This window comes from Rhipicephalus sanguineus, chromosome 10 (assembly GCF_013339695.2).
Source record: "Rhipicephalus sanguineus isolate Rsan-2018 chromosome 10, BIME_Rsan_1.4, whole genome shotgun sequence".
NCBI lineage: Eukaryota > Metazoa > Arthropoda > Arachnida > Ixodida > Ixodidae > Rhipicephalus > Rhipicephalus sanguineus.
In genome coordinates, this window is record NC_051185.1 from 30,399,173 (window position 1) to 30,421,381 (window position 22,209).

The following is a 22,209-nucleotide window of genomic DNA, read 5'->3' on the forward strand; positions in this document are numbered from 1 at the left end:
TCCTTGGAGGTCGGCCCGACGGTCTCACCTGTCGAGCTTTGGCACGCGGCGTCGTCCGTGGCGTCGTTTAATTATAGTGCTTCCCCAACAGTGTCCGTATATTATCCCCAGCCTTCCTTCGCGTGGGCCTTGGAGCTTTGCCTGAGTTACTGCGTCTGCGGGAGCTCTTCGACACTGATCTGTGTGTTTTTTCGTTCACGGCTTTCTTAAACGACCGACTGTACTGTGTGTGTGTCCGGTGAGGCAGGAGTGGTCATTGCTGGCCTCGCCGAGGGCGTAGCGGTACACGGTGTGTAGCAATAGCCGCGGGGTTACACGTCGCAGCGGGGCGTCAGTGATACAGGATACGGCTTGAATGAGTGTAGTACTATGCTTTAAATGCCAGCGCAGAGCTGTGGTCTAGACGCGTCTACACCCTACGAACCGGTAGACGTTACGGGAAAACTGAGCGAGCGTGCAAAACACTTGATGGAAGATTCATTCATTGCGGATTTTGCGAAGCGATTGGCAGTGGTATGGCTGAGACTGTAGCCTGGATAAGAAAGAAAGAAAGAAAGAAAGATAGATAGATAGATAGATAGATAGATAGATAGATAGATAGATAGATAGATAGATAGATAGATAGATAGATAGATAGATAGATAGATAGATAGATAGATAGATAGATAGATAGATAGATAGATGCGAAATGTCTTTTCAGGAGGAAACATTCAAACGAAAGTAAGTTGTGCACGACCCTTTGTCATCCGTCTTGTCATTCATGAAAAAAATGGGCCGCGTATGTGCGTGCTTCGCTGCAAATGTCGTCTAAAGACGATAGAAGAGGCGCTGCGTGAGATATGGACGCCATCTGGCAATACTTCGAGAAACATGAGCGCTGTGTTGCGGGCTGGTAGTCCCGGCGCAGCAGCAGGCGAACACCGGCGGTGACCAACGCGACCGGCGGGGACGCCAGCCAGCCCGAACACGCGGTTTGGCGCGAAGCGCCGAAGCAGAAGAAACGTCCGCACTCGACGAGTACTCTCCACACACTCTTTTATTTACACGTCGCCTGGGTAAAGCAGGAATGTCAGAGCGGCGCCCCATGGCATTTGTACAGTGCAATACTGAACCGAAACCAAAACACAACAATGAGCTCGTGCAGAGGGCACGGAGGAAGGCAAGTTTCAGCGCAGTCGCATTTTCAGCGCAGCTTAAGAAACTAGGGTCTCTAGAATTACGTATCTATGTATTTTCTATTAAAGGAACACACCACCTAATACTTACCTAGTGATGTTGTGCCTCAGATATGCGTAATGTTGCTTTTGATCAGCAATGTACACAAGTATGAACCTAGTCAGCCGTTCAAGATGGCTGGCCCTTGGGCAAGTGGTTCAACTTTGGCCGGGTGGTTGAATCGAGTGACGTGCCGACAAACAGAAAGACAGACAGACCAAAATTTCTGCGTTTAAGCTCCCCAAGAAAGACTGTCGTCTTTAAAACGTTTGAACTGTCGCTTTCGAAGTAATACCGAGTCGAACGCCTCCACAACGAGAGCGTCTGCAACAAAAATATCCTGTATAGCGAACGCTTCCTTGACGTCGCGATTGCTCAGCAAGTGAAACGGTGCGCGACCTTTACAACTAAAACACCTGTATAACGAAATACGTGGAAGGTTCCGGGCAATTTGTTGTAAAGGTGTTTGTCTGTGCTTGCCAATACATGGCGGTTGTAGCTTGGCAGCGTGCGCAGATGTCGATGCGGATTCCGGTACGCACTGGACGTCACCAGCATGTGTGGAAATCGGCAGTGCGACTTTTGAGAAAGAAAAAAGCATTTGTTAAACTGCGACCTCTATAGTCCGAGTCGTCCGTCGTATTCGCACTATAAGAGGTAGGTTACTTATAAGGGCCTCTTGTCGCGGTAGGGTCTTGTGCTCTTCCCATCGCATGACGAACGCATGTCAGGAAAATGGACTATAGAGTCGTGCTCAGGACTTTGGGGCGGCGTGGTTTATAACTGTTCCTCGTTTGCGGGAAGACGGTCATACACCAAATTTTCTAATAACTGCGCGTGTAACAGTGTCTGCCAAAGCGTAACATAAATATCAAGCTATACAATCTAGGTTGAGACAGAGAAAGAGGTGAGCTTGACAGTAGGAAAAGCCTCTATTGAGCTAGTACCCACGGTCCTGCTCAACGTCTGCTCAACGCTTACGTTTCTCTATGCGTGAAAAGGTTGTGCTATCGATTGTCGCAACCGTCATTAGACATTGCTTAGCAGAAAGGAATCTTAATACGCCAAGAACGGCAGCCTCCTTGTCTATATACTCACACACAACATGCGAACTTCTTAAGGCCTCCGCCCACAAAACCGCACTGCGCGTGCGTGCCGCGTACACCTCTGCGGTGGTCCCTCCCAAGGAATCGTCGTTGTTCAGAAGAGATACCGTTGTCATAAGAACGCTCCGCCTCCTTTGTGACGTCACGGATATCGAGGGAACGCTACAGTCGGTTACAAACTAAGAAATGTGCGCTCCGCCCACAGAACTGCGGCGCGCCGGCCCTTCACTTGTGAAAGACGGTCGTGCTGGCTCGTATCCGGTCGAACCGTAAGTACTTTTTTCTCGGCTAATGTAAATACTACGCGTAGTAAGAGTTAAAGGTTCGTCGATAGTACATTAAACGGTACGTTTGACAGAGCAGCGTTGACAGAAACCGTGAAGTAATTTACCAGGACGTTCAAGTTGCCGACCTAAAACCAGCATCAAAAGCGTGTGTCTGTCTGGTCAAAGTCAGCTATCTGAAACACCCAGGAAGCGCTTGACGTCACGGAAATGACAAAGTTCTACTGGATGGAGTATTTATCTAAATTCTTTGTGGGCGGGACAGTGATGCCTGTGGGCGGAGCCGACATTTTTTCTGAAGTCGTAGCCGACTATGGTGACTGGCGCCGTCTGTATACAAGGCCCCTTCGAATTCGACGATGGTTTATCTTGCCATGCATTTCTACAAAATGTCGGTGACATTTCGTGCAGATCTATACCGATTGTGTACCCTCGAATACCACTACGACGGGAGAAGCATTTCTACCGCGCTCATCCGTTTTTCTTTCTTCTTTCTTTTTGTCACTTCTTCAAAATGGATAGACGATGACGTAAGACAGGCGCTTATGCGTGGCGCCATTCACGTTTTCTCATTTGCATCATCTTTTCTTTGTTTTTAGTTGTTCGATTATTCTTTCTTTTCTTATTTTTCCTCCATACGATGCAGAATTTGTACGACCTTACGCATACCTACCTGCGCGAGAACGTGAGATGGGCTTGTAGAAAATAAGGAGAAAGAACCGAGAAGAAAGGAAGGAAGAAAGAGATAAAGAAAGAAAGAAAGATAGAAAGAAAGACCACACTAAAGAGTGAGCCTTGGGGAAGGCCACTGTCGACGACGCCTGCTCGCCCGTCACACGGCGTACGGGTGTTTGCGTACCGAAATGGCTAATGCGATTTCCAAGGCGATGGCCAACGGAAAACGGAAGGCACGCTGCACGATGTGTACGCCTCGGCGCGCAATGCAAATCGTCCGACGCGGCACGCTTAGTCGTCTCGTGTCCCGGCACTTGAGGACGCTTTATTTGCTTATGCTTTTATGTCATACGGATTCGTCTCACTCGAAGTGCGAAGTCGCTTCTTTCGCAATCGATATCGCGTTTTAAAAGCCGTTCGCCGCCTCTCGCTTGCCTGCCTGCCTGCTAGCTTGCTCTATGAATTGAGGCTTCTTCGTCGCATTGACATCGGAACGAAAAAACGCGGCTTCGTTCGACATCGAGGATCTCTCCGTTGTAGAGCAAACAGAATCCTCATCTGTCTGCGTGTTATAAAAGGTGGGTCGCGTTTTGTAAGCGAAGAGGCGAAATGTATGCATTCCGCGTTGTGTGACGATGCAAAATGTAGTACACGTAAGGTAGAAGGGTGGGCGAGTTCGAATCGATGCATACACGAAAAAAAGAAAACCAGCTCGAAACGAGCTGGTTTTTTGGAGTGCGCAAAATGTAATGATGATAACTGTTGGGACTGAAAGTCCCCAAACCATCATGTGATTATGAGGAACGCAGTAGTAGAGAAGACTCCGGAAATTTCGACCATCTGGTGTTTCAGCACGTATCACCTGGGGCTCTTTAACGTGCACTTAAATCTAATAATAGTACACGGGCCTCAAGCATTTTCGCCTCCCCCGCCACGGTGGTCTAGTGGTTATAGCGCTCGACTATTAACCCTAACTAAGGTCGCAGGATCGAATCCCGGCCGCGGCGGCTGCATTTTCGATGGAGGCGAAAATGTTTGAGGCCCGTGTACTTAGATTTAGGTGCACGTTAAAAAACCCCATGTGGTCGAAATTTCCGGAGTCCTTCACACAGCGTCCCTCATAATCATATGGTGATTTTGGGACGTTAAAACCCAGATATTATTAAGCATTTTCGCCTCCATCGAAAATGCGGCCCTCTGCAGCGTATAGAGGTGCGGTTACCTACAGTTAAAACCGGTGGTCAGAGATTAGAAAGGTTAAACAAGATTACTGTTTTTAGATTGTTTTAGGTCACTGTTGTAGATTTGCTGCATCCACATAACATGCAAGATCACCAGCTTGCCGAGATGCAAACCATTCTAAAGAAGAACACATTTATTACGCAAGGGGGTTCACTTCATCAAATGGTCAATGTATGTTTCGCTTTCTTAGCCACTAGTCGACGCAACTAGCAAAAACAAGTGGTTTACACAATTGTGTACAAAGCGTCTCGAAGGGTCAGACAATCCGGTGGATGGTATGCGGCGCTGGGAATCCAGCCCCAGTGCCTCACACATCGGAGTTGGAAGCTCCTTTCACAACCGCTGCGGTAGGCAAAGCATCTCAGTACTCATTAAAGGTCCCCCCTCTCCCACCCACTCACCCGTAGGATGCAGACGCGATTACACCGTTCACAGTGGCACAACAAAGGCAGGAAGAACGGTCGGGGTCGGGAGAGAGGTGCCGTTATTTCGGTCTTGTACCAACCCGACCCGTTCTGCCAGCTTCGCAAGGCTCGCGTGACACTGCGAGTAGAGGCCATTCCCCCCCCCCCCTCCCTTCCTTCCCTTCCAATCTCCACGCCTAACCTAGCGACCCTGACGAACCTGCAAGCGCATTCTCGGTGTAACACAGCACATCCGTTGCTCTTGTTTCACAGTGCTGTACTGTGTCCCGAGAAGCTATCTGCGCGCGTGGCCTTTCGCTGACGGCTGCGAACGCTTCTCGCGTTGTCAGCGTGACGAGGGCAGTGCGCTCCCACTGTTTTAAGCGTGAAATGCTTTTAGCTCCAGTTTCGTATGGCTACCTCGATGAAGGGAGCCAGAGAAGCGTTGTCGCGGTGCCCTCCAAGATTTGGGAGAGCTCCAAAGAGATTTGCAGCGCACGAAGGACGCGATCCGCAGTTACATTGGAGTCATGAATAAAGCTCCACACACCCGCCTTCTATAGCATGACGGCCTCCGTTGCGGTGCACCGCCACCTATTGTCGTTGAGTTGATTTGAATTCATTCTGCAACACCACCAAGGCTTCGAGGATGACCAGGCGTCTGTCGCGGTGCTACAGTGGTTACGGTGCTCGGCTGCTGACCCGAAGGCTGACCCTTATTTCAAAGGTTTCTGCACCTACGACGCAGCATATATAAGTGCTGGACATTCCAAGTCGTGCCTGTAAATACGTGTGATTCACATTTGCCACGGCCTGTCGCGTTTTGTAATTCGCTAAAGTGACTCATGCACAGAGGAGAACGACTGATAAAAGGGGAAGCCTGGCAACAATGCAAACGGCCCGAAATAATTCGGAGAGAAGTTATTGTAAACACCTGTCTTGCAACGGCTGCGCCAAATCGTAGAAGGGTGAAAGACCTGGTGCGATGCTGCCCTTGGTTGCACCCGCCGCGGTGGTCTAGTGGATATAGTTCTATAGGACGGATACAGACAGCGCGTGTGGTTTGTCCATTCTATATCTGTCCTTCGTAAAGTGTTGGGCTACCTACAATGGTATTGAATCCACGTGACTGAGCGCTTAACTCTAGGGCCAGTTGCTCGCGGTCTTTTTCGCGAAGTCATTTCAACAAGACGGCGTAAATATTTGAGCTGCGTGGAAGCCGTCGTTGTGTGACTTCATCCTCACAAGATCAGTACATCCTCACGAACGCGTGCACACAGATCACACCGTGGACGCGCGTAGACTAATTGAGTCTATTGAGTATATTGAGAGTCTATCGAAGTTAACACTATTTCAATAAGCGAATTTTATAGTAGGAGCTTTCGAGGAAGCAGTGATTCTATTACGCGTCCCGGTGCGCACTTATGTGTAACGTTACTCAAAGAGTCGGACCATGCACGCGCGTGGACAAGTCGGGTCTATTGATATTCAATTTAAATTACATTGAACTGGTAACATGAATGGACATTAATGTACAAGGCTTTAATAAACCAGTGATTGAATTACGGTGTACTTGCGAATACAGTTGCCGGCGGCAATGCACGCTGACGGACTATTTGCAGACATGGAATGTGTCAGTCTACTGATACTCTATTGAGTATATCTGAAAAGTTCTTTTGAAACGCCGTTTTTGTTTGCTCTACTCGTACCTCGTTTGATTCGCTTAGCCTCATCGTTAGGTTCCCGATCATTCTTTATGCTTCTTTGTACTTGGAGATCGGAAAAGGGACGTTCTCAGGCGGGCAAAAGATAACGATTGACTTGATCTCCTATAGATTGCCAGCGACAGGCCGTGTGTGCGTGTGTGCGTGCGTTCGTACGTGTGTGCGTGTGTGTGCGCGCGTGTGTGTGTGTGTGTGTGCGCGTGTGTGTGTGTGCGTGTGTGTGTGTGCGTGTGTGTTGTGTGTGTGTGGTGTGGTGTGTGTGTGTGTGTGTGTGGTGTGTGTGTGGTGTGTGTGTGTGTGTGTACGTACGTACGTACGTACGCCGCCAGCAGTCCATTATAACGACGTCGGCGCGCCTTTTACTCAAATCTGTACTAAAGACACGGCGGGCATTCTCAGAAGGACAGACAGAGGAAAGCGAGGGCTTACACAGCAGAACTAGAAAGCAAAAAACAAAACAAAAACAAACTACTTCTTAACTTTATAAAGCTGAGTACATCACGTCTCTTTCGTTTGACTTCTTTACCCTCTCTCACTTTATATTTTCTCCATTAGCCACGAATCTTTAGAAAGCTTGCAATGACATTCAATAGACTCTTCAAAGGAACGCGAGCGAAAGTAAGATAGAAGGAAAATAATTTGCAAGCGAGCTTAAGGCAGGATCTTTCTTCTTTTCATTTTTATTTTACTGTCTCCTCGCAGCTCGTTAGGGCGTCCTTTAGAAAACATGCTCGGAAATTCATTAGACTCTGCCGGAGTGAAAGTCAACAGAAAGTGAAGGGTCATTTTTGTAATTAAATGCGGCCGGCGTCTCTCCCTGTGTGTGTGTGGGGAGGGGGGCGACCTCGCTTTTTTGCCGTTCAACCACTTAGCTTTATTTTTTCCTTTTTTAACGCAAGCTTTTCCACCGTATGTATCGCCCGTCGTTGCGCAGCGACTTTTACTATATTAACTGCAATAAGGGAACGAAACGCGTACGAATAAAATATAAGTTTCGTGCTAGAGTGTTGGCTCACGTTACACAGTCTCTTTGATGTTGAAAATGTCGACGCACCAAAAAGCGCGAACGCTGAGTGAAAGTGACGAGGCGAGGGCGTTCGTTGCCGAAGGAACACTGTACGTATGAGCGTGTTTCGCTGCTACAAAATGCAGTGAAGATGGAGAGAGAAGGCAGCGGCGGAAGGAAGGGAAAAGGTGGCGAGCATCGAACAAAAAGGCGCAGGCGCGAGTCTCTCAAACGACGAAACGTTCGCTCATGAATGGGACGGCCAACGTTCATCAGTCATTCCCTTTTTGTCGGCATCTAGCCGCCAGAGGGAGGACGCTCTCCGGTTAACCACTCACTTGTATGCCTCTGCATGAATTACATCTTTCTTTCTTTCTTCTTTCTTTCTTTCTTTCTTTCTTTCTTCTTTCTTTCTTTCTTTCTTCTTTCTTTCTTCTTTCTTTCTTTCTTTCTTTCTTTCTTCTTCTTTCTTTCTTCTTTACTCTATTCCTGGCTTCTTTCCTTATTTGCTTCCTTTTGCAAGCGAAGCTTTTTGTGAGTTACAGATTTCGTGGCACTGGCGGCGGCAGCGTTGTACGCGAAATGTACGGTGCTAGCGAGCCCACAGAAATCGCGGCCTCGAAAGTACGCCGGCGACCTGCGTATTGTTGTGCGCCGTTTTACAATAATTGATGCTTTCTCAGCAGTTATGACAGTGCCCTCCCTCTGAAATGCTCCCTCCTGTTTCCTTCCTCCCATGCGGGTCATCGGACCTTCAACGTGCTTTCCAGCGCGACACTTCAGCTGTTACAGGCAACAACGACGGATCACTAGTTCATATCCAGGCAACATTGAAATGTGTCAGCGTGAAATTACGAGTCACCTCGATAACAGATCAGATCGCCATATCAGAAACAGCTGATCGCCGTCAAGACCACGATCGAGAGAGCATGGTTATTGGAAAACGGCGCTTACAAATACGGACGTCAGCCGCGCACCTTGGAGGCCCGCGTATCTGTCCGGTCGCCAGTGCCGGGTTTCAAGCGTACGATGCCGCCACCGAAATCTGGGAGTTATAAACAAGCTCCGCTCGAAAAATATTGCGAGAAGTCGCGCATGAGCAGCAGATGCTCGACTTGTATGCCTTTATACGTGACAAGCGCTGCATGTGCCAGACCTTGGCGGGAAGCCTGTAGCCGCCTGGGAATACTGCTTCTCGTTTAACGCTGCTCCCTGCGTTTGGGAACGCTGCAGCGTTCTTCTTTCTCGTCTTCATTACCAAACACCGCACTACAAATGCCCTGCGTGAGTCAAACTCCCTCGTAGACTCGTTCGCCACACTGGTCTGGATTGGCGCGTTTCCAAATTTGAAGACGATGCGAGGCTGCGTTGCTTTGAACTGCGAATAGAAAGAACCCCGCCTTCTACACACACACATTGCGGAGCTGTTCTCACCGTCGCGCACTAGTAGTAGTACTACTACTACAGTAGCGTTAGTAATACGATCGTTGAGAATGCTGCTATTCTCGGTGCGTCGTAAATTTACGACGGCGCGATAAAGCTGTCAGCCCCTGGTTTTGTTCCTGTGCGGCGTCATCGCTTTTTAGACTCGCGCGACGCGTCGGGTGTGGAGGCCGCGCGAAATGGCGTTTGAGACGAGGTGTACATGGGTGCCTTCTCGATGTCCCTGGCTCCCCGACGCTGTTCTTTGTGTGTCAGCTTCAATTTGCTAGCCATGGGAATCGGTTGGTCTGCAACACTCCTGAAATCTTGACACTGTAACGTTCCTTTTTTTTTGCTCGCTAAGAAGCGGTGCAGGATTTGTGATTCTAAGGAAAGGAACGGAAATAGTAAAGGCAGAGAGAGATGCTTGGAACGGTCATATATGACAGTATTCATGCTATTGAAAGTAAGAGGAGCGGACACTGACTGAAGATAAACGAAAGAGGCAACGGAAACAGCGGCGTTTGCAGTTATCTCCCGCACCTCCACCAATATGTGAGGGCGTGTCAAGATGGCGGAAAGTAAGGCACTGTTTATAGAGCCTACACTTGGTCACTTGCCCCATTTGTCACCTATGCCTTGCCACAAAATCTCCGTGGATCCTCTGGGGATAGCTGCCCATAATTGTCTCTTTGGAGCGTGCGCAGATACAATCACGCACGTGCTATGGACATGCCTTGGCCCGAAGCCGATACGACTGCTGCAAACTGTGGGCCTTCACACTGCGAGTCCTGTGCTATGATTCTTGGCTCTATCGGCCCAACCATTGAGTACTTTTGACGTACATTGCCGAAACGGGCCTCTACTTTTGTATTTAATTGCTTATGTCGTTGAGCAAGCTTGCGAAATAAACGAATAGCCTATTTGTGTATGGAAGAAGCCATGATAGTTGGATTGCAATCGGGCGCAACGCCCTTACGATAGTGCGTGTGATACTAATTAATTAATTATGAATACTCCCATGCGCCGTAGCTTTATAGAGGGGAGTGGGTTACAAGCGAAAATACAGAAAAATTCAGACGAATACATATCGCTGTACAATTCTTACATTACAAGAACATTAAGAAACATCATTTAAGTGAGGTGTAATTCAAACAGCTATGCAAACAAAAATATGTCGTGGCAATAAACAAAAGTGCCCAATGAGATGAAAAGACCCGAACGCATACTACGCGAATAATTTATATCTTCATACTGCTTACGTATCATGACACGTATTACGTATAGACGTAACTGCGGCCAGAGCCATAGGCGTGCTAGGAGGGTGTTTATGCACTGGAATAGGCATGCACCAGAAGAAGCCATGCAGTTGATTCAGCGAGTTGCCAATAGCATAACTTTAAATCTAAGCGCGGCCTTGTTATGCCTCGAGCAGAACTGGTGTTTCCTTTTGGCTTCCCCGTGTTCAGGCAGTGCATGCTTTGCCCGTGAGATCTCCACGCTAGACGTAGGCACCACCCGTCGACGTGGTGACGACGGGCCGTACTGAGCGAGCGGCTCTCGTCTATTTGCGTCCCCGTCCCCAGCTCGACATCACCAGCCTCGCGTCTTCGCTGGAGGCCTTCGCAGAGTGTATACCGCGATTACCGCCTTGTAATGCACAAGTCACACGGCTGCCGCTCTGTGCGCTCTTGCAACGACACTGACAACAAAAGCAATGGCTAGACAGACGAGAAGAAACCACACAGTTGTACTTGGGCGTCCGCAGAGCTGCGGGTCAACTCAAACTCCCTGTTAAGAAAGAACGGTAGAAGGTTGAGCTAGTTGGAATAGCGGTTCTTCGGAGAGGGTAGTAAGGAGTGTAAACATGGATGGTTCTTTTCTTGTGTCCCTGTGGACTGTTCTCTGTCCTGCAGACTCTTTGTGAGCTTGTTCGCACGTGACGTTTTTAAGGCGAAGGCTTTAGACGCCTCATCAAACGCCAAAACTGACCGTCGGCGGCTTCGGCGTGAAAACAAAGTGACCCCCCCCCCCCCAGAAAAAAAAGAACAGCATCATGCGATGACGTCTTCATATGATGTCATCATGACTTCACAGGTCGCCAAAATTTACTGCCTCATTATACGTCACTGTGACGTCACATGACGCAACCTCACGCGATATCGTCATCACACGACAAAGTCGCTTGGCCAAAGGTGGGCCGATCTCTGAGGCAGTGCTGCGAAACCGCGTGAGGTGCATAAAGCAGCGATGCCTCCGATCCTGGAGGCAGTGCGAAACCACGTTAGGTGGAAAAAGCTTTCGGAAGAGGGGGGCGGGTGGATGGATCCATGCAGTCGACTCAGAAGAAGAAGAAGAAGAAGAAGAAGAAGCACTGGCTTTCGCCTTCGAGCCGTCTCAGGCGAATGCCTAAGGGACCGTGTGACTTCTCTTCCACAATAGGCAACTTTCTGACGTTCTAATTGGTTAACCTGCACTCGGGAAAGGGAATTGATAGACGAACAGGGTGAACAAAGTTCAAGCATCTCATTAACCTACTTGGGGGTCCCTCGTCAGAATCGTGTCATGCACTGCAGGAAGCTAGCTTTAGGCGAGCATGCACGCTCGTATGCGCGCGTGTCCGCATTTCTGGGGTCTTGCATTTCTAGGCGAGAGCGACCTGGTCTCAAGCACAGAAGTGGCACTGTGTGGAGGCATTGCTTCGAGGGCGAGAGCGGTGCTCACTGTAGATTCTTCGTTAGGGGAGGCTGAGGCCCTCGAACTAACATAGCTGAGATGTCAACGCGGCCTGGAACTACAGGCTGGGGGGTGTTTTGTTTCCTGCGGGTGGCACGCTGCCACGAACTGTTGTTCATCATTCTTCCGGTCAGAACTCCTCGGGAACACGTCACTCGTGAGGGCCAACTGTGGCTCGTGTCCCAATTAACTCGAAGCTTTTTTTTTGTAAATTGTATAAAGGGCGGTGTCTGGTTTCCTTGCTAGCTGTCTCATTCTTCGGTTTGTTTTCTTCGAAAGCTGTTTCGGCGTTTCGAGTAAATCACGGAAGAACAGCCGCGTATGGTGTGTAGAACCCTACTTCTCGTTCGTTTAGTAAGTGAGCGAGTGAGTACTTAACCGAGTGATGGAGTGAGTGTGCGAATAAATTAGTGTGTCAGTCAGTGAGAGTGGAGGAGTGGTTGTGAGTGAGTCAGCAGCGACTGCTTCTTTCGCTTATGCGGATAACCACTGCAGCACAGTGCGATCACAGCGCCCCCGTATCGCTCGGGCGACCTACCGTTCCGTTTATCGGTACGCCTAGCGGCACGGAAGGCGACATGATTGTTCGTGTTCGCCCATAGTGGCTAGACCCATAGTCAAAGGCCTATCGTGGAATTTTAGTGAAAATAACTGATCCCAAAAGCTGTGTGTGGTTTCGTGCGCTGCGAAGCGCCGGAACCGCAAAGACTTCGCGGTCGGCGCCTTTTGGAAACCGTCTATAGACTATTTTACGGATGGGTTTGGGTGCCGCCATACTGGGCTGTTAAACTTGTCCTTTCTTAATCTCGAACAACTAAACGAACAGCGCTACGGTTGACGTATGCACATGGAAACGGTGGGTTTGGTGCATTCGGCGTTTGCTGATAGAAAATAAAAACATTCGTTCAACAGCCCAAGGTGGCGGCGCCCGCATGTCGTACGTAACATAGTCTTTACAGAGCGAAAACCTCGTTTACTCAATATAAAGCGTTCCGTTGCATGACCTCCGAGTTAGGGACGCGCTAATTGTTTTTGCCGTTGTGCCAATGACACTGGTTTTGGACGAGTGATTATATATTCTTTCTTTTTCTCATTTCTCGTTCTTGCAGAGTCGTGGAACCGGAAGCCATGAGCGGGTGCGCGGCCGGAGACCGTCCTGAGGAAGGCCACTTCCTCCTCTTCCTCGGGTGCCGGCCCGTCCTCCTTTCCAAGGTCCACAACGCCGGGATTCTCATCGCACCATCGCACCGGACTTCTAGCCCCCGTCATCTGACCACGTCACTTCCGGCCGCCGTTTGCTCCGTTTCTCGGACCGACGAATCGCTTGTGTTGCCGGTTGCCCACGTGGTTCCTTGACGTCACGTCGAATTCGTTGGATCCCATACGTTCGGGTCGCCATTTTTTTTATTGTCCGGAGCACGTGCGACGTCATCGTCGCGATGCTCACGTGACCAGTGACACTCGTTGTCCCGTGACAAACCAACCATCGTCATCGAATCCATCCTGTCACCTGGACACCTCCGTTGTCGCCATCCTCTAGTGTGCGTGTGACGTCACCGCTGTGGCGCGCACGTGACCGCAGACGTCAGAACAGCGTCGTTGTCACGTGACCAATCAAGCCCATTCGTTACGTGATGTGTGAAATCCGTGGTGTTCTTTAACATCGAGCTGTAGCAGTCCGCGTCGTCTGTGACACTATTTCCGCTTCACACCGGGTATTTGCGTTCGAACCGCCGCTCAAATCGACGCTCCGACTGTGTTGCAACCACACTTGCTGTTCTTCTTTCGACGTCACGCGTGACGTCTGAAAAAAAAATCACGCTGATCTTCTTCACCCAACGACCACCCTTTTCATGTGCTCTTTTTTATCGCCACAATAGGCACTAGAAACGTTCACTGGCAATAGCGAGAAACGCCCTTTTCCCTTAACCGAATAACATCGTCTCGCATCTGTACTGCGAGAGCGTCAGATATTGTTTTAGAACGAAACCTTCCCTTCTAGGCTTAAAGATCACGTAGTCCCCCAGACACTATCCTTCGATTGTCTCCTAAACGTACCATAGCGTCATCAGGGTTTAAACACGTAATCGTCGTATAATTGTATCACGTGGTTTTTGTCAGCATGTCGTAGATCTGTTACCACCTTGACGCTGACGTCACTCGTACGGTAGGTCGCTGTGCGTACGAAAAAACGGAGCTCACATTTCAAGTGTGTTTGTCACGAGCGAGTGTAAGTGTTGCCATATTCAAAACGAGTGCAGTTGTGCGTAATGTCCTTCTTCCTTTTTAACTTAATTTATATGTTTACAAACGCGCCTGTCCTGTGCGTGAACACGTGCACCGTTTTTCTCCGATTGGAACAATCGCCGTGTGTCGGGCGTTCGTGTCCCTGTTTCTCTACGACCTTCAACTGACCTTGACTGACCTTCAACTGACCTTGACTGACCTTCAACTGACCTTGCCTGTGGCAAGTGTCTGCGGTACTCGCGGCGAAACGCTGTAGCGAGAGGCTCAACTTGAACCCTTGGAAGACAACCCCGTCGCACAGTTCAGGAGACGGTTTACCCGTCTCCTGACGTCACAAAACCGGCGGCGTTGGTGCATATTTAACCACTACGTGATCCGCAATTAACACTGTCTTCAGTGTGGGCGTGACCTTGAGGGCGTGACCTTGAGACATGTGGGCGTGACCTTCAGGCCATCCCAAGAAAACGAACATTGTGTCAACAGAACTCGCTTGAAAACACTTCAAAGTGAACGCGCTATCACAAGTGCGCGTGTCCCAAGGTTGTGAACAAAGATAAGATAAGACAGCGAGTGACGTAACCACTTACCCAGTGTTGTTACTTGAGGACTACACTCGCATCGCTACGTTCTTCATCGTACCTGTCTCTAATTTTTTTATTTCTCGTAAGACATACTGCTCACTTTGTGGGGAATTCAGCGTTGAAGAATCGAAAAAAAAAAACCCGGGTTGATCACTTTAGGCGTGCTCTTGCACATACGTGCTTGGAGATCAAGGAGTGATAATCATCGAAACAGACTCCCTTTTTTATAAAGCTTAATCAGTATTCCAAATTTATCTTATCGAAACAGAACGAAGCAACACTGTTAGCACAATTTCAGAAAAAAAAATTCTGTATTCTAACTCCTCAACTGATCGCAAGAACGCCAACTGAGATTCGCAAGTTCTCGGGGAAGATTGGTTACGCTAAACTGCGGACACTTCACAACTAAGAACGGCTTTCGATTAAGCAAGGTAGTTCAGTTATAGCTCTGAGTTTGAGCCTGGGATCGAAGCACGTTTCGAGGTTGCTCTTCGACCTGTCGTCTTCTTTAAAATCAGGTTCATTATAAACAGGAAGGTCGAATCACATCGCCAAGTTGTGAGCACATCTACTTCGGAAGGCGTTTCGACTTCGCCCACCGGTCGAGACTAAAGACGGAACTGCGGTTTTTCGACGCTCAAGCCTACCGGAACTGTCGAATCGATTCGAAGGATTCCTCTTCGATGCGTTGGACGCTATCGCACTGTGCACAGTGACATCGCTACTGTCGATCTCTCCTTCCTACCTTACGCACCTCCTTTTTGGACAATCCGACGCGCCACGGAGCTTTTACCTACACCTTCCGAACTACTACTACTACCCCGTAGTGTCGTGTCGAGTCAGTGGTGTCGCTTGCCAGCGCATCGTCGCCGCCGGCGGCATGATTCCCTACTCGACATGCATGCGATTCGCGTCCCGGACCGTCGCCGACGCAACGCTACGCAGTGGACCGTCTGCAGGAGCCAAATCGGGTGAGTACACTTTTCTTCGTTTTTGCCTTTTATTTCGATAGCAAATGTATGGATATCGAGGTGAATTTTTGCCGTCGCCGTCGGCGTCATGTTCCGTATAAAGTCCAAATCCATAACCTGTTCCCGCGCGTCGCATGTTGTACATGCTAATTAAAACGCGTGAAGGCTGCAGACGGGTGCGGCTCAAGCAATGATGACGCTGGCCGGCTTCGTCGGTCGAAGGAGCGTGAAGTAGTGCCGGTGGAGGGCTGCATCGTACGGTCAGCAACGGACATTGATGAAAGGGCGCGGTCGCACGCGCTATCTCGACTGAGACCAGTAGACGGCGCATTCCCTTATGCGCGCTGTGTTCTCTCCGCTTACTCCGCGTTTAAGCGACAGGCAGCACGAAAACAGCTTCGCTCCCTGGAGCGGCCGTGTTCCCTTATGCCAGCGTATTGTAGGGTTAATGCCAAATCGGAATCTAAAGAAGGTAGCCGCTAGCGTTACTTCGTACATCAGTCGAATTTGTTGCTGTCGCATTCATTGCTTCGCCCTTGCAGCGAAACTGTGACTTTGTTTTCGCTTACAATTCTTGCTTTAGTCGAACTCTCCAGCGGTATGTAGCGAACAAGAATACGTTCGCGATGGCGGGAATACAAAGTTTGTCATAACGTGTTCGTGACATGAATGGAGTGTTGCTGCTACCTGCTACCTCTAGCGTGGCATATTTCTGGTTACTCATATCCCGTTGAATGTGCAGTGTACGCGTTATGTACGTATACTAGCGCAGGTCAGGCGTCTTGGTAATAGCCGGAGTGATGTGTAGCTTTCAGTTGCAATAAGCGCGTTAGGAAAGATTGGAACACATTTTGAAAAAATGACTACAAAATGGGTCCACTATACTCTTGGGTGTTACTTGAAGCAAAATCGAGAGTTCCTGCTACTTAAAAAAAAGCCTATACGTTAGGTAAACGAAGTGTGATATATATGCAAAGCTCAATATTAAGAATAAAGACTGACTTTATGCTGCCTATGAAACTGCTGACCGCTGCTTTGACTTATGCGCACTTTTTCTTTGTCTGGTTATGCGTTGACAGACTATCGAATGGTTTGCTTCCAGAAAGACTGCAGTACTTTACCCGACGAAACTTGTAAGTCTATTCACTCACTGCGAACAGTCTGTGAACACCACGTATGAAGTAGAATAATAAAAAGACCATAAATGTTGTGTAAACGATCTAAAAAATAATAAAAACCTTTGTGAGGGCAGTATCAAATTCAGCACACAATTTACGGCGTGTAAGGTAACGGCTTTGTGTAAGTTTGAACGCTGAACGCAGTCTCGTAGCATTACGGTACCTCGACCTATGAAAACGCGCTTCAACAATTGTATCAAGCGCCACTAATAATCTGTTGGCGATACTACAAAGCTCTACCATCGCTAGGTTGTTTGCCATTGGGTCTACTCACCTTCGACCGCAGGCACGTCCGATATCCCTATTGGCTGACGCTCACTGTTACGCAGTGGCGTAGCCAGAAATTTTTTTCGGGAGTGGTTTCAACCATACTTATGTATGTTCGTGCGTGCGTTTGTGGTGTGCATGTATATATACACATGCGAAACGCAAGAAATGTCGGGGGGGGGGGGTAGGGTTTTAACACCCCAGATCCCATTCCCCCTCCCCCTACTAACAGTTCTGTAGCAGTTACGTAACGTTCTCTTAGAAACAAAGCTTGAAACTTGAGTGAAGTTGGTGACATTGCGTAATGATGGTGTTCCCAGAGGTAAACAAAGGGGGGGGGGGAAGCGGGGTATAGGCATTGTAAACAACGCACTTCACTCTGCCTGCCCCCCCTTTTTTTTTTTTTTTTTTTTATTCTGCGTTGTATACACGTGTGCGCTGTGAACACCAACGAAATGAAGTTGTTGCGTAATGCAGAACCTGAAGACGAAGACTAGACAAGACTCGCGAGAGATTCGTTTTGTTCGGGCCTTCCGTTACTCGCTACTATCGGGTTGAGGTCGCATTTGCGCGGAGCACGAGAAACGAGTTGATTGTTCGCTCGGCGCTGATCCTCTCGAAGCACCGCGGCTTGCGTACGCTCTTTACGTAACGGCGAATGTGTGTAGACCGTGTTTTTGTTCGCCTCCACTATCGTCAACGCACGCCTTCGCAATTTGCGCCCGCCGTTCTGGTTTATTTGGCGTTTCGTTTCTTGCGTTCATTGTCAGAAAGTGCGGCTGCCGGCTGTCACCAACAAGCGGCTGTGCCAAGAACCACGCTCGTCTCACGTTTTGAACTGTATACCTTATCTATGTTGTTAAATCGCGTACGTCTATACTGTGACAAGTAGTAGTAGTAGCAGGAAACTGTATTGATAATATAGTCATCTATAAGGGGAGGTATTGGTCTAGTGGTTACAGTGCTCGACTGCCGACCCGAAGGTCGCGGGATCGAATCCCGGCCACGGCGGCCGCGTTTTGTTGTACTCAAACTGATAGAGACCTGTATGCTTAGATTTAGGTGCACGTTAATAAAGTTCAGGAGGTCGAGCACTCCCGAGGCCTACACTGCGTCACTCATAATCATATCGTGCTCTTGAGACGTAAAACCCCAACAATTATCACTTATTCTGATGGTCATGCCTCGCCTGCTAGCCCAAGAAAAAGTAAAAGCTTTGTGTTCGTTGTGTTGCTCTGGTTGTAGAATGAATGCGACCGTGGTCTGCGGATAACTTAGTTTGCGGGATTCCTGTTGATGTTTCAGAACAAGCTCGCTCTTCCTGCTCTCGTGCTCGCAACACCATGGACATAGAGTAGAGTAGAGTATAGTAGATCCTATAACTTTGGCACACACCCACGCTGGGGGATTGGCCAAGAACCGGATAGTTTTTAAAATCTAATTGTTAAAGTAAAGCGTAGATTTTTTTCTAGTTAAGAGGAAAGAAGTAAAATGAAAAAAAAAAGAAAAGTTTATTATTTCTTTTTCCTCCTCTGTGTTTACCCTGCGCCTACTTCTCACCCGTTGCCTGCGGCTTGTTCGCATCCCATTTATGTATGTCTTTTAAAACTTGCTCGCTTCATGCGGGGGTGCTCGCGAAGGCGTAATTAGAGCCGCAGCGTTGTTAGCAACGCGTTAACTGCTCTCGCCGCGAAAGTAAACTCCTAGATAACTTTTTGTTGTTGTTGTTCTGGGGGTTGCCGTTGTTGGCACAGCTCTGTTCTATACCGCCATGTTTACCGCGGATGTTTACGATGGCGCCGGTAATGGCGGCTTCCGTAACTTTTGAAGCGGCCGCTTCCCACCTCCCTTTGAAAAGGTATGCTCGCGTCCGTGCTTGTTTGTCCCGCAAAAATAGTGTTCAGTGGGCTGTGAGCTATCGGTATCAGCCAAGCGGAGGCCGAATTCGTGAAGCTTGCCTGCCGAAAGGTATAACTTCGTGGCTTCGGCGCCATGTGTGGAACGTATAGTAATTTGTGGAGTTTTACGTGCCTATACGATGATATGATTATGAGGCACGCCGTACTTGAGGGCACCGAAAATTTCGATAATGTGGAGTTCTTTAACGCTCACTGATATGGCGCAGTACACGGGCCTCTAGCATTTCGACTCCGTCGAATTGCGACCGCCGCGGCCGGGATCGAACCCGCGACTTTCGGGTCAGCTAGCGCAGGGCACCGTAACCACTCTACCACCGCGGCGGACGCAAGTGTGGACCGGTGACTACGCACTGATTGGACGGTATGAATGGCCTCGTGAATTCGCCTCGCGATTGGCTGGTGCTTTCGAGTGACCACAAGATCGTAGCCCGCAGTAAAGTATGAAGGGAAGCGTGCAACTATGCGCGTCGTTTGTATGCGTCTCCGATTAACTAATTGTTACCGTAGTCGTCACTCTACGTCCTGGAATAGCTAGCCACGTGATGATACGCAAGGCTTACATCTCCTGGTTATCAATAATAAATTCTGTATCTACCTCTCTCAACACAAAAACTAGTACATATGGGTGGCCTCTTGGCGATTTGGTACATGATACATGGCAAGGGTATGCTAGCAACGGATATGTCGACTAGAAGCTTCCCGTTCCTTTCGGTGTTTGCTGCTCAAGACTTCACTAGTTATCGTTCGCATTGCTGGAATGCCCTTTGCGAGTGCAATAGTAGTAGTCTGTATAGAATTGGGCTGCCAACTAAAGTGGAAGGAACTCTAACCTTAACCCCGCTGCACGCTTATCAGCGGAGAGCCAGGCGATAATAGCGTCTTTCGTCAATAGGCCGTCTTTCTTTCTTTCTTTCTTTCTTTCTTCTTTCTTTCTTTCTTTCTTTCTTTCTTTCTTTCTTTTTCTTTCTTTCTTTCTTTCTTTCTTCTTTCTTTCTTTTTCTTCTTCTTCTTTCTTTCTTTCTTTCTTTCTTTCTTTCTTTCTTTCTTTCTTTCTTTCTTTCTTTCTTTCTTTCTTTCTTTCTTTCTTTCGAGTGTGAACCACGACGCCGTAAGTAACTCGCGCCTGCATGGAGGGGGAGTCCCTCATCGTGAAAAGCGAAGCCAACGAAGAACAAAAAAAAAAAAGGAAAAAGAAATTCAAAATAGAAACTACCAACCCGACTGCGTTGGTTATTTTGGAGACCGGCTCCAAGGTGAGGAGTTGTCGGTTGTTGTTTGCTGCACACACTGGAGCGCGGAGTTTGTTCTATCCGACTCAAAGCCCTCTTACGCTCTCTTAGCTCCGTGGATGACTGAACCCTGCGCCTCGAATTCCCCAGCTCTCTATCCCACCTCTTTCCCCCCTCTATCATCTATCTATACACCGACCTGTTCGAAAAGCTTCCGGGCTGCTGGGACTTTGTTTGCGGCGCATCTTATAACACTGGCGCATTTCGCTCTTCGGTTGGGTATTGCAGTCTTGCCAGAATTTCACTCAGCTTCTGTCATTCTAAGGGCTTTACGAGGGCTCGTGATGTTTGCTGCCGAAATGAGTTTATGACGACGCCTCTTATCTTTCGAAAAGCGTGGGTGCCTAGGCCTTCGTGATTTGTTTGTTTTTAGCTAGCAAGAGTAGATTACACTTACAGCGGTGATCACTGGCTTCGTAAAGCCAATTCAGAAACATATTGTGGCATTTGTGCCTCCGTGACTCCTAACGACGCGAAGGCTAACTTGCGATATGAAGTTATGGTTCTTTCTGTAGTGCATTATGTGCGATAACAATTTATAATTAGCGCTTGATAAATTGGTAACTAGATAGTGACGTGGGCTAGTTCGGGACTAGTTGGTGAGCTCGTGATAAGTTGTTGACATGTGCTGCGCACATTGGAAGTTAGGGATCCGTACTTCATGTGACATTTTAATACGAGTACGTTGCAGCCGCTTCAACTGGTCGCCCTTCAGGCGAAGTTACGACTTTTTGCGTTCGTGCGTGCGTGCGTACATACATACATGCATACATACATACATAACTACATACTACATACATACTACATACATACATACATACATACATACATACATACATACATACATACATACATACATACATAACGTTCCCGTACCGCACAGTTTGCCGTCCCATTCTGGAACAACCGATGCACGTCTCAGTTAATTCCCGTTACATAAAACATCGCTACGTATTATCTCGGGCAGCAATCCTCAGTCCCATCGTCAAGCTCCGTGCTCGGAGAGCCTCGCAGTCGCATTCCCATGCCCTACTCGCTAAAGAGGAGCGCCGCGTATTTCGCTTTGGCGGCCGCTAATGCTACCCCCTTTTTCCCTGTGCACATTCATACGCCCACACCGTGCATATAGGCAAGGCTTTTATCCCTAACGCTCGCTTCGACGCCCGCCCTAGAACGGCCGTTTCGCGTCCCTCGCCTTTCGGCCGCTGTAGCCGGCTCGTCTTTTGTCTTTGGATTCGTGAACGGCTTTTCTTTCCTCCCTCAGATTAGACATCAAGGCCAGCACGCAACACTAAGTACCACGCTCTCTGGTCGGTCTTCGCTGTGGCTGTGTTTTCGCCTCGCTACCTCCGTGCAGTGCGGCGAAGCGCTGAGTCTCTTGTTAGAGTTATTCGGCGATCGAGATCGAGTTCCACCGATGGAGGATTTTAGTTTGTGCGCAAATCCTCCTGTAGCGTTTCTCAGATTATCAGATGAAGTGGAGGTGGAACCTTGAGCTGCCGGGATGGTGACGCCCATAGGTGCGCGCAATGGGGGGGGGGGGCGCCAATTCTGTGCCATATTTTACTCATTCGGGCTTTTCGCGTCATTTTTTAATGCTCAGGGTTATTGCTACGCATGTTATTTGAAAATAACGGTAGGCTAGGACCTATGACGTTGCATTCAAAGAGCCTCTTACTGCCCAATTTTACCTCGAAAAACCAGGGACCACTGGCAGGCCTTTTCGAGAAGCACGTCGTCGCTTCATTTTCCATTTTTCCGTCCATTGTGGAGCTCGTTCTCTTTCGGACTCGACCAATGATGTGGGGGGGGGGGGAGTCTGCGGTCACAATTCGCCTCCCCCAATGGAGAACACTGCGCATGCCTATGGTGACTCCGCCTAGTGACACGGTGCTTGACCATTTGAACGCTGCTGCTGTTGCGGTAACTTCGCCCTTATGTTA

At 48.8% G+C, this 22,209-nt stretch overlaps 1 protein-coding gene and 1 long non-coding RNA gene across 2 annotated transcripts in view; both read left to right on the forward strand.

Moving 5' to 3' along the window:
• LOC119407326 (uncharacterized) overlaps window positions 1-13,142 on the forward strand; it is a 261,752-nt gene extending 248,610 nt beyond the window's left edge. Inside the window, exon 4 of the long non-coding RNA XR_005186677.2 lies at window positions 12,924-13,142. This is a non-coding gene — a long non-coding RNA (uncharacterized LOC119407326). The remainder of the gene's footprint in view (window positions 1-12,923) is intronic.
• A 1,008-nt stretch (window positions 13,143-14,150) lies between these two features.
• Window positions 14,151-22,209, forward strand: part of LOC119407327 (uncharacterized) — a 132,740-nt gene continuing 124,681 nt past the window's right edge. The window contains exon 1 of the mRNA XM_037674242.2: window positions 14,151-15,613. Within this exon, the coding sequence (XP_037530170.1) occupies window positions 15,540-15,613 (74 nt within the window). The 5' untranslated portion in view covers window positions 14,151-15,539. The remainder of the gene's footprint in view (window positions 15,614-22,209) is intronic.